Here is a 13,226-nt window from a genome sequence, read left to right as displayed (position 1 = left end):
ATGACTGTCTGGATGGAAAGAATTGCTTGGGATGGTAATGTCTGTATAGCTTGGTTTTCTGAAAACATTGAACTGATTGTGTGTGATGGTCAGGTCTAAGAAATTTCTCTATTTCTCTGTTTCGAGTGTGAACTGAATGTTGCTATTGAGATTATTCATGAATGTCCTAAATTGGACTAATACATGAAAGATTTTTAACATAAATTTCACCCACGTGAAATACTCTAACCATAACGAATGAATTCGAACAGAAATGAGATGGGATTCTCAAGAACTAGGAGAGCCCCAATGAGTTTTTATAATGAAGAGGAATTTCGAAATGTTTGTTGATAACTGGAGCAATTCTATCTCGGAAAAACAGAGTAGTGGAAATATGGGCTGATAGGCCCAAACGTTTAGTCTGCTAATGCGACAGATTTCTTGAGTGGTATAAGATGAAAATGGCCTAAGATGAAAAACAGAGGTTGCATCTTTCGATGCAACCAACTGATCTTTAGCCTTTCCCGTTTCAGTAAATGTTCACATTTATTTATTGTATCATTCTGGGAATAAATATCTATTATTAATATTATTTTTATTATTATTATTATATGCGTTGACTTCGGGTCAATGAATCACTGAAAATTCTGCCGCAATGAAAGACGTAGCCTTTGGTAACACAAGTTCCATTGGACCCAGGTCATGTTTTTTTGAAAATATGTTTGTGTTTCCTGAGCGTATTTTGCATAATTTCTAGAATTATAATAATGTGGAGATCAAACCGTGAGGTTTGAAATTACTATGAATCTTCATCAAGTAACGGCCGAATCAATCAGAAAATTATAATTATATTTGAGAACAATAGCAATCACTCATCAATGAATACATGATTCTCTACATTTACTTCTCAGGGCAGCTAAAACAAATGTATGAGTGAATATTGGGGAGATTTTTTTAAAACTCATTCTGATTGAAAAATGAAATCAATTGTTTTTTCAGTATTCGACAACGGACCTACTGTCTGACTTACTATATTGAAAGAACGGTTTCATTTGTTTTTCGCGTTAACTCTTATTTGGAATCATGTTTTTCACTTATTTGATGATATCTTATGTATTCAATACTCAACGACGTCGATCCTTCAGTTATAATATATATATATATATATATATATATATATATATATATATATATATATATATATATATATATATATATATATATATATATATATATATATCGTGTTCAGCGAAACCCGAGAAAATATTCCACAAAAATATAAAGTTAGTAAAGTTTTTTATTTAAGAGCTGTTACAAAAAATATATCATCGCTGCTCAATCAGAAAGTCATTGATTTCATAGATTTTATACTTCTAAAAAATTTTCAGTAATAACATTCAACATGTTTTCTCTCCCTCTTCCCTCCCTCTCCTTCCTCTTTTTTTCTCTTCTTTTTTCTTTGTTCCCATCCAGATGGTGTAAGATGCTTTCATCTACGAGCTGCACATCCTCTCCGTAGTCCCCGCATCGTCCTCTTTTGAGATGGACCATTGCACATTTGTCTATCCCGAATTTCATACCGATAGCTTGCATTCTTCCACCACCTTCGAAGACTGATGGAGATCCTTCTCTCCAGAGGCATGAAGTTTAAGATCATCCATATAAAACAAGTGGGTGACTTTGTGCCTCCGGTTTCCGGGGGTGCCACAGTTATACCCTCGAGTATTTCTGAGGAGCGCAACGGGTAATGGTAATAGTGAGATGCAGAAGAGAAGGGGACTGAGGGAATCACCCTGAAATACACCCCTTCTGAAAGTGACCCACCCTGTTTGGACTCTTGCTTGACCAGATGTTATGGTGAAGCGAGTTCGCCAAAGTGGTATTAGTTGTTCAATGCATCCCACTATTTTGTCGGGTACCGCAAGGCATCTGAGCAAATGCAAGATGAGCGCATGCGAAATTGTATCAAATGCCTTACGGTAATCGATCCAGGCATAGAGAGGTTACACTTATATTGTATCGAGTCCTGCGTTACACATCTATCGATGAGCAGCTTCTCTTTACATCCAGCGACTCCTCTCTTCGACTCTCTCTGCTCATATATCCGTTCGAACACTCGGTCAACTGCGGTGAGTATTCGTGTGTATAAGATGCTTGTAAACAACTTGTCAGTCCAGCAACAAATTCAAGCATGTTATCGGTCTGTAATTCTTAGGAATCGACAAATCTCTGCTTTTGGGGATAAGAACGGACAAACCAATCCGGAATCGGCTGCTCTCCGTCTAGCCATAAGTTGAAAAAACTGGCCAGATGGCGGTGAGTGCTTGGTAGTTTTTTCCACCAATAAGTGTTCAGCCCATCTGGGCCTGGAGCAGCAAAGTTCTTGGAACCCACAAGGGCTCTTTGAACGTCATCCGGGGTTATCGGGTTGCTCAGTTCATTGAGCTCAGACTGTCGAAGCTCTCTGTTGAAAGCTTCGAACAGTGCTAGGGCTGGAGTGTCTAAGTTGAGTGGCTGCGGGTGTTCATAGATATCCTTCCAGAAGGATTCCACCTGATCAGCGGTCGGCGGATTATCCACAACACGTGGAGGCTCTTGGAATAAGCGAGAAGGTTTCTCACGGAACCTAAGATTTTCCGCGATACTTCTCGCTCGCCTCACTACTGACTTCTTAGCAGCCACTAGCATTCGTATTATACCAAGGCAGTGCTGTTTGGTGGTCAGCAGCACGCCTTGACTTAAAGTGTGATGCATACGTCGTAAATTGGCGGCTATTCGCTGCACTGCGGGCGTGAAGGGCCTGTTGGCCGCCCTGTAATCCATCACACAGTGGATACGAGACGCGTGTTGTCTCGCCGACGTGATCTTAGCCTCCATAGAACTCCATAGAACTGTCACTTCTACCACTTTGTTAGCAGGCTGGGAAGGAGCTATAAAGCCCTGCCACCGAAGATAGGATACGTAATCCCTAAGATTTTGGGATTATTATTATCATTATTATTTCACTGCGTCTCAATTCAAACGACTATATCCGTGAAACAAAAATATTGGATTTTGGAATGTTTTTTCTTGACAAATGCGTAGAGACTCGATATTATCAACTATGTAAAACTGTGTTCATCTTATATAATGAGAAAAATCAATCTTACTTCACTGTCATGGTAACGATCTGATGCCAGTTGGGGTTGAGTGTTCAAGCCTCTAGTTAGTTCATCAAAGTTATCCCCTTCCTCCAAAATTTGGGGACGATTGAACCAATCGCTGAGACGCAAACTACCAAAACTACTTCTCTCTTCTGACACAAGACTGAAATTGAAAAATCAAAGATATCATATATATAAAGTGGACACACAATAGATCTGCAAAGGTCGCAGTGTAGTGGCTGTTCAGCACAGAAGCCCCATATTAATATAATCTAATACATAAAGTAAAGTTACAGGTAAATCGAAAAAAAACTTAACTTTTGAAGCATTTTTTTTCCAAATAAAATTCGAAATCATCATTTTCTCAATTCAGTGATTTCAAATTTGAACGAAAGTTAAACTCCAATGAGGTTAGTTTCGCAAAATGTTTGAAGCGTATGTTTTTTCGCTTCGAGGGACCGTTAGAATGATATGTTTAATAAAGTGGGATACCGTTATTTTTGTTTTGACGATTGGCGAGAGTTATCAAGAAAATATCAATTCACTGATATCATCTAAAATAAAAATGAATACCAAACCATTAACATTTTTCATAACTGAATTATCTGAAAATGATAATGTCTCGTTATTTTCAATTTCAATTCAATTTATAAACTCGTACATTTGTTATTGAATTTCAGTGCATATCTTTTTGACAATGTATCAAAGTCTAATACTTCGAAATGAAAGAAAATATCATGAAATTGCTGAAAGTCATTCATAACACTTAACTTTTGAATTAATTTGAGAGCATAGAAAATGAAAAATGTGGCACGACAGATATAAATAATGACAAAGGTTCCAGAATTAATTCGTGCATGACTGAAAGAGACATTGTAGAGTTATCTCATCAAATATGAATAAGCAAACTCAGAAACTAATAAATTAGTGTAGTTAATTTCCTCAAGCTGTGTACATACATGTAACAGAACCTTGTTACGTAACTCCATTGGGTAACAAGTCTGGACTCCCGTTCGCAACAGTGTGGGAGTTTAACAGCATTTCATTAATTATCGGTTTTTCAACGTTGCACCAAAGAAAAGTGTGCTTGTTCATACCTATTTCATATGTTATAGAAATCGTTTACAAGTCTGGACCGGCAAACGAAATTGATGTACCTATTTCAAGCAGTTATATGTTTCGTTAGGTAGTGGGCGGAAGGACCCCAAATATTATGCCAGAGTGAAGAAAATGCCATTTATGAGCCACTTGAACGTATTTTGAAACTTGAAAATGAAACGACGACATCCAAGTGAAATTTTTGTATATTTCACTAACTCTTAAACATTTTAGATCTAGTAGTAAATTTCGACCACTATGAAAATTTCCACTTGCAAGTAATTGCCACCGTTTTGATGGTGGTATATACAGAGTGCATAACTATGTAGGCTGCAGCAGCAATGTCCATATTGCCAGAGTAAAACGATGAAACTGTTTCGGGACAACATGATGTTTCGCACTAATGATACGCAATGATGTTCTGTTGCATATCTGTACCAAGCTTGAAAACACATAGGAAATATTAGAATGTGGGAGAAGTATTTTCATTGGATTGATTTCACACCACATTTTTGAATACTCGCCACAAAGCAAGTTCAATGCCACGAAATTAAAAAAGTACTTATTAGTATCTCCATTGAAAAAATATGAAAGATGGTTAGTGAATGATGTTGATAACAAAATACCCACTCTAAACTTCCAGCAATCAAAGAATGGAAAAATCTGAATGCAGCAGTAGCGTGCTCATTTATTATTGTTGGATCCACTGTTTCATCGTAATCGTTGACAAAATCACTAGTTTGATAAATAATCTTATTCTTCAACGAGTTTTGTGAACCAATAAAAATTGGTAGCCATTCATAGTAAGAAATGAATTGATGCTGAGCTATATTTATCTTCCTGGCTTCTTGGAAAGTGGTTTCATCATTCCAGTGAGGATTCAGCTTTGCCAGTGTATCGGCTATCCGGTTATGCTCTCTAAGTAGAACGATTTGTAGAAGAGTAAGCTGGGGATTTTGATTTACTCTAGCATCACCTAGAAAATACAGATGTTGTTAATAATCAAGAACTACATGAAGATATTCGTTTCCTCATAATACATGATCCTTCAAAAATGCATGAATTCTTCATGGAATTTATCAAGGGTTTTTAATAAAAAACTGTTAGTGGATCTTTTTTGATCATCCTCTTGGAGATGATCACTTGGTGTTTGAAATACATGTCGAGGTGATAAAATAACGATTCGGAGTTGGGAAAAATCTCCAGTAATATTCTGTACTACACCAAAGGTTCCAAACAGTGCATCACAAGTATCTAACTCCCTGATAGATCTCATACTTGGGTTATTACAACACAACCAACCCCTTCGGAATAGGGATCAACGACAAGGTAATTATGCCCGATCCGATTATTTGCCTGTGTGTAGGGGGTATATAGAAAGAATGCATGATATCTGGCGTGGGACAAATCCAGAGCATGCTGCCTTTTTCGACCAAAATTATGTATCCTATATTCGCGTATGGACTATGAGTCTCCTCTCCAGCCTGTTCAAACAGAACAAAAACGCTCCACAATAATGTTCCTAAAGAAGATGCTGACACCTAGAAAATCAACACCGCCGTGTATACCGTTGTTCACTCGTTTTCCGTATAGAAAGGGCGGAAACTTGGCCTTACCGTTCAAGACTACCAAAAAGCAATACCTTGGAAGGATACGAATGTTACTGTCTGCAAAAAAACACTAGTGGAGCAAATCTAAAGTTGAACAAAATACCTTCTCGCTTATTCCAAGAGCCCACGCACGTTGCGGATAAACCGCCGCACAATCCGAAAGCTCCGATGGGCGTTCGGAAACCTTTGTGGATTCCAAGAACTTTGTTGGTTCCTCATTGGCTGAACAATTTTTAGAGAAAAAAACTACCCATCATCTTCAAAATAAGAGATTTGTCGATTCCTAAGAATTACTCCCTGAAATATGGAATTCGATAGACAGATGTGCAATGATTTGCAACGGTCCATTTCAAAACAGGACAATTTGGAGATTACGGAGAGGATGTATAGCTCGTAGACCTTTCACCATCTGTATTTGTGAGAAGCGTATAATCACCTCGTGGTGGAACAACACCACTCACACGAGATAACCTCTTTACAGAACTCTCCCCGTAGCAAATATCAGCACAGTAGATGGAACTATTGGTGTGTACAAAACTGCTGCTACAAATATGTTTGCGGTTTTGATCATACTATATTCCTCTGGAGAAACTGTGTCAACTCGACGTGAATACCTAAAAGTATGCTTATCTATAAGAGTTTGAATTCCAAATCATCCGTTTCATGATTATATTTTCTGTGACAGCAAGGAGGTCGCATGTTTTCAAGGTTAAAGTATCTAAACGACAGAACGGTAAAGGATAATGCAAGTGAAGTCATCAGGAATTCGGATCCCTTCTCTGCATAGTCCGCAACCACGAGAAAAAACTGAATAATTTCTCTTTGAGGAAGATACCGGAGCGGCTGATGAACTTGGTTTATTTTTTGACACTGAACGAGTGACCACAATTCAGCAAAAGGACCACATAAAAACTGCAGAGATTATTTCGTCCTGTGGTAGCACGAGGATGAGCCGATGTATGGGAAATAAGAGCAACCAACTTTATGAAACCACGAGTTCGTGGGACGAGTGGTTTTATCTATCACATGTTTCTGGATTTATATTGTTCAAAAATAACAAAGTTTGGATTTAACAGAATGGACATTTATCTGAGAAATTTTTTTGATAGAAGGTTATTCGTGAAGATTATTTCCTGAAATATTCTCATCTGAATGCATCGATATGATAAAAAAATATCAATTATAAAATCGATTGAATTGTGTTTCCGGAATAACGGGAAATTTCAACAAGAACATTTGTTTGAAAGAACAGTCAATGAAGACACAAAATTTGAATATATGAACAGAGTACATGAAATATTAACTCGTATTTTCCAACGATAGCAAATCATTGTTAGAATTCATCGTACCTTGACATGAGGCCTCAGAGCCGCATATTTTTTTCAAACTGAAATTGCTACTAAAATTACTACTATTCAGCATACAGAGACAGGCTTGTCTGGCCATCAGTGGTTCCATCAGTACCACACCGTCAGCGGCCATGGAGATCCTTCTAGATCTACTTCCTCTCCATATTTTTCTGGAGAGAGGGGCTAGGTGGACTGCATATAGACTTGTGCACATTGCTAATTGCACAAATCAATTTAATGCAGAGTGCAATAGACTGTTGTTTGACACTGAAAATCACAGCATTCTGGAAATGACCTCTGACTTCATGCCTCCAACTGTCAACTACGAACTGCCTTATAAAGTACTGTTCCCGAGTAGAGAGGACTGGATCCTCCGGAAGAAGGAAATATTAAGAGCAGATAGTTGGTTCACACATGGATCAAAAACACCTTCCGGTTCCAGTGCAGGTGTTTTTAGTCGCAAACCCAGGACGGACATATCAACCTGCCTAGGAAACTATGCGACTGTATTTTAAGCGGAAATTTATGCTATCGTGTGCGGAGAGATTGGAAGAATACAACCTCATACAAAAGTAAAAATAATAAAAATATTTTCGGACAGTCAAACGGCGTTAGAAGATCTTGGCTCCTATCGAGCAACATCTTAATTGGTAGCAAATTGCCCAAAACAACTCTCTCCAATATGGAGACTTAACAGATTATCTTTGGTCTGGATTCCTGGCCATGCTGGCGTGAAAGGCAATGAGGCTGCCAACTCCCTTGCAAAGGAGGGTGATGCCAGCAGCTTCATTGAACCAGAACATGTCATTGGGATCGCTTTAGGCTTTGCCAAACAAAGATTGAATACCTGGATGGCAGAAAGATTAATGGACTTCTGGCAGAATTTTCCAGGATTGGCTCACTCCAAGGCGTTTATTCACCCTTCGAAGCTTGATACCAAACAGTTGTTGGACTACAGTAGGGATGAACTACGATGTGTAATAGGCCTTCTTACAGGTCATTTGAATCGTCATCTGCAGAGACTTTCTACCTGCTCCGCTGGGGACCGAATCAGATTTTTAGAGTTCGGCAGAGCCGTACTCTTACCATTTGACTTAAAAGACCACTCACCATACAAACTGTTAGTCACTGTTCATGGACATTTCTCAGATAAATGTCCATTCTGTTAAAACCAAACTATTGTTATTTTTGAACAATATAAATCGAGGAACAAACTCGAATATATATATATATATATATATATATATATATATATATATATATATATATATTTGTTCATAGTATTGGTGAGTTTAATTTGATTTAAATGTTCATTTGAGTTGTCCTAGATTTGATATTCAGCCACAATCATATTTTCGGATATTTCATTCCATTGGTTTAATTTAAATTCAGGAATAATGATACCTACACAGTAATAATAATAAATGATCTTTATTTTGGGTGGCGGAGTTTAGCAAAGCGCTATTCTTCCACTATTTTAATTTTATGGCTGTCAGATTTATCGCTATCGAGAAAAAGCATTTTATTGCTGTAATTCTTTGTTTTTGTGGCCTAGCCTTCAATATTTTCATTATTTTATCGGTTTTAAGAAAATAATCTTTACAATAACTAGACAATGTAAAACCCTACAATTGATAACATGCTTTATGATATGCGAAAATACTTCATATAAGTTTTTTTTGACCTAGAACGTTATTAGAGATTTTACCTGCCAGATAACAAGCCTCTCGGGGATTTTGAATAGTACATATGCCAGATGCATTCAAAGATCTAGGTGGCCATTGCTTTCCTCCTCTTATATCAACTCTGAGGCGACCTCCTTGAAACTGCCTTACTTGTTGGTTGATTAGATCGTTGTTACCATATACAATTGACAAGTCCAGGAAATGGTTAACCGCTGTTAACTGAAACAATTCATTACAATTCAAAAGTGACATAAAATTTCACACATGCGAAAAAAAAATGTTTCACGAGTGCTTTGCACCAAGAAAACTCTTCAATTTTTCCATTACAATGTATTTTATACATGACTCAATTCCAAACGTGATTTTTCAGAAACTGGTCATGATAACAATACCGAATTTAAGGAGTTGACCAGGGTGAATTGAAATCAATCCTTGGCCAACATTCATTTCAAATAGACCAGCCTGCATGTTATTCTCTCCATTACCATTTCATTGTGTTTGTGTAACAATTTGCGGAATCTGTTTCAAACATAGTAAACCATAATTTCAAAACTGACGCGTCCAAGACAATGATTGTTGATGAAACGGAGAAGATCAGAAACGCTTTTTGAAAAATTTATAATGATTTGAATTTGGAATTTGACAGTCGATAAATAACACAACATGAAACTTGATAATGTTAATTAATCAAATTGCAGGAAATAGCTTGTTTTTGAAAGGCTATAAAAGAAATTATATATTCTTAATTCAATGTGCCGTTATCAATACTTTTTGTTTTTCGTTTTCGTAACAGCTTCATGACTCACGACGTTAACATGTGTCATTTGAAAATAATAATGTGACTCATGTAATGATATTATAATTATTAATTCATACGCACATAATATTTACATAATTATATGATTTGAACATTTTCACATTACATTTTGAGTAAATCACGTGTCTGAAGCAAATAAACGCTGAAGGAATATATTCTGTTGAATATATCACTTTTTGAGTATTGAGGATCCTTCCTTTGAAATATATCGTAACAGTAAGTTTGAAATATAGATTTTTTATAGCAAATTACATAGAGAAATTGAATCCTATACTTGCGTTGGAGATTGACCAGAATTTAAATACATCAGTAACCATGATTCATACATGAATGATTTCTTGAAACAAATTCAAAAATATATGAAATGAGTTATATTTCCGATGCGTCAAAAGAATTAGTGCACTTGAAATTCCAGGAAGTGAAACACAAAAATAATAGATTCAATAAATCATAAAATCTAGAGTATGAGAAACCGAATGTCTCAAAAACTCAAATAACAATTATCTTCAAAAAGTAGTCCGAATAGAGCCTGAGGAATTCGAAAAAAAAATCTAGATTTTTCATCCTGTGTTCCTTCTGTGATGGTTGGGATGACTTTAGGGCTTACTCGATTGTATTACTCTGAGGGTAAATAATGAATTGAAAGAATTTGATATCCTCTGAAGCATAAGGCAACACCGGTGTCTCGTCAACACCGTAGAAGTGCCGTGTTATGGCGATAGATATAGACTGAGACCGCATGTACTAGACATGACGGTATGGCTGTGGATATTTTTTTTTATTTGGTAATTATTTGGTGTGTTACAATAATTTTATTATATTTGGTTCTATCTTTGAGAGGAAATATAAACGTAATGATTTTTTTATTAATAAAACAACGATAAAAATAAAATAAAAACAACAAGTAAAAATTAATTGGCGCTTCGGGGCGACTTCATTGATTCCAGTGGCGCATTTGCTTTTTCAGCTGCAGGAAAACCCGGAAAAACCTGCAGCACCACATAATCTGAAGATCTTGATCTAACAATGTCCTCTCTCTTATAAAACAAAATGTAGGGTGTCTCTCAAACGTAATTATATTAAAACAAAACAATGGGCTTGTATCATGATTTTTGGTTATAGTTTACTTGATAGAAATTTCAAATTGAAAATCCAAAGCACTTTGTTTCAGCTCTCTAAGTATCGTAGTTTTCCCATAATTAATTATTAAAAATGAAATGTGATAGGGCAGTGACGTCACGGCCCTATTCCCGCTTCTTGTTCGATTGACCAATAGGAATAATAGAAATATTCAACATTGCCAAATCGTAAAATTTACGAAGCCTATAATTATCAATTCAATTATGGAAGTGTATGTGAACCCGTTAACGTTTCAATTAATGAAAAATTTTCCACATGGAATAAAATGTACACGAAAACTTATGTTTGGAAATAAGTTCTATATCTATAATCAGTACACAAAGTCAAAAGATCACAAAATATACACCTAAACTAGGATTTTATGCATTATTTAATAATATAAAGTTATGAAAATCAAAAAATATAGCAAACTGGATTAAAGAATCATTTCAAATATTCAATTTATTCTACAATCCATAATCTGTACAACTGCAATTTATTTAAAAAAAAAAGAAAGATTCCTACATACATACCTCTTGCTAATATTGATACTAAATTCAAGCATTATAGGCTCGCTTGGGTAATCTGTTGAATCTTCCAAAACTTGAGAGAAAGGTTGAATAAGGTCAAGTATAGACAGAATTGATTGTAGGTACTAGAACTGATCCATCAAAAGCTTCTGAGGTAATACCATTAATCATATGATAAAATTTAATGAAGTAAAATGTATCATACTTTCAGCAACAGTATTAACTCCAGATAATATTTTCTGTGGGGAATACTTGAAGTTGAAATGAAAAACTGTGTCATCAAATTCAATATTTTCGTCCCCTTTTCATTTATAGTCACTTTTTAAATGATTTCTATAAAGTCTTGGAAGAGTAGAAGGATTGTAGTTCTTTCTTTTCAATAGTTTCACCCATTTTTTTCTCATCATTTTATCCTTTGGGATAAACCAATGCGCTTTCTGTTCTGCCTTTCCGTACAATTAAAATCAGCACAAGAATGCACCATATTAATATTCAAATTAATCTCTAAAACACTTTCAAAACACACACAAACTGAAATCTATGAAAAAACGAATTGTTCCTACGCGAGCTGTCAGCTAAGAAAAAGTTGAAACTCAATGTTGCAAAAACAAGCAGAATGGATCCGATATGACATACATTTTTAATGCGGAATAAACCAATAAATTGTGATATGGGTACTCCATTTTCCTGAGAAAGAATGAGAAATTTTTGTTAAGAATGAAGCCAGCAAACAAATAAATATACAATAATAAGATCGCTCGAATCCACGAATCTACATATATAAAAATGGATGTTTGTTGGTTGGTTGGTAAGTGATAAACTTCTACATCGCTCAACCGATCGTGATGAAACTTGACATGTATGAGTAATTTTTCATAGAGAAGGTCTTTGGGCTATCAATTTTCCTGTAACGCCACTAGATGGCGCTGTAGAACAATTTTTTGAAAGCACTGTTCTATTACGCTGTGCACGCTTAAGTTCGTTGATTCTGATTCTGTTAAAACATTGAAACAGCAGCGATACAGCAACATAGTACTAGTTAAGCATAAAAATGGACAATAATATATGCATTGGTAACTGATATAGTAGAAGTTATATCTAGATATGATTCTAAATAGAATTTAACGAGCTGTAGTTTCAAATGGTTTCGAATGTTCATGAACCCCAATAAAATAAACCAATTATGCATTCATGCCACCCACCAAAAATACGAAATTCAACGTTACTGGTATATTAGCCATATTGTCATCCAGTCAGCCAGCGCCCACTGTAGTGTATGCGAAAATGTGCTCTTTCTAACGTCAATGGTTTCTACACATAATTTAGTATTTTTGTTAAAATAATTTCAAAATGAATGTTGAGCCTAGTTTTGTTAAAGCTGACTCCGACAATTTAACAAGAGTCGATTTTGAAGTGATCGATGAATTTTACTTGAAAAATTTGCAATACTTTGGTACCGAAATGAAGAATGAATAATTGAAACGGTAGGTGGTATATTCAGTAGGTCCCTTTTATTTATATGATATTGATTTCAGACTTTGTATTTTATCGAAGGATGGAAAGTTTTGATTTAATTTTTATTTCAGCTCGGCCAAGGTAGTAATGGTAAAATTCAATCCAAAAATAACCTGAAAAAATATTTTTCGGAATGTAAACTAATGACACGGTATATGCAGCAAAATAGGCACCCGCCGAGACCTACCTGTCACAAAAAAAACGTTCTTTAATTATTTAATTGTAACAGTTGTTTTCACACCGAGTTGACAACAATAACAACAGAAATGGCTTCTGTCAAATTGGATCATCAGATCTGTGATTGGATATCAAAAACCAATACACTTGGCAACTCCGCTCTAAGACACGATCAATTTTATTGGTTAACAGACACGCGGCTGA

At 35.7% G+C, this 13,226-nt stretch overlaps 1 protein-coding gene across 2 annotated transcripts in view; it reads right to left on the bottom strand.

The window, feature by feature from the left end:
- LOC111511917 (peroxidase) overlaps positions 1–13,226 on the bottom strand; it is a 135,175-nt gene that overhangs the window by 6,812 nt on the left and 115,137 nt on the right. For both annotated transcript variants that reach the window (XM_074172919.1, XM_074172920.1), the window contains 3 exons: positions 8,888–9,083; positions 4,851–5,196; positions 3,129–3,285 (listed from right to left, as the gene is read on the bottom strand). In XM_074172919.1, the coding sequence (XP_074029020.1) occupies positions 3,129–3,285; positions 4,851–5,196; positions 8,888–9,083 (699 nt within the window). The remainder of the gene's footprint in view (positions 1–3,128; positions 3,286–4,850; positions 5,197–8,887; positions 9,084–13,226) is intronic.

The sequence above is a fragment of the Leptinotarsa decemlineata genome, unplaced genomic scaffold (genome assembly GCF_025532065.1).
Source record: "Leptinotarsa decemlineata unplaced genomic scaffold, Ldec_3_MD MMD2_tig00000199_RagTag_RagTag, whole genome shotgun sequence".
NCBI classification, from domain to species: domain Eukaryota; kingdom Metazoa; phylum Arthropoda; class Insecta; order Coleoptera; family Chrysomelidae; genus Leptinotarsa; species Leptinotarsa decemlineata.
The sequence above is the reverse complement of the archived record's forward strand: the minus strand, read 5'-3'. Positions and strand labels throughout refer to the sequence as shown.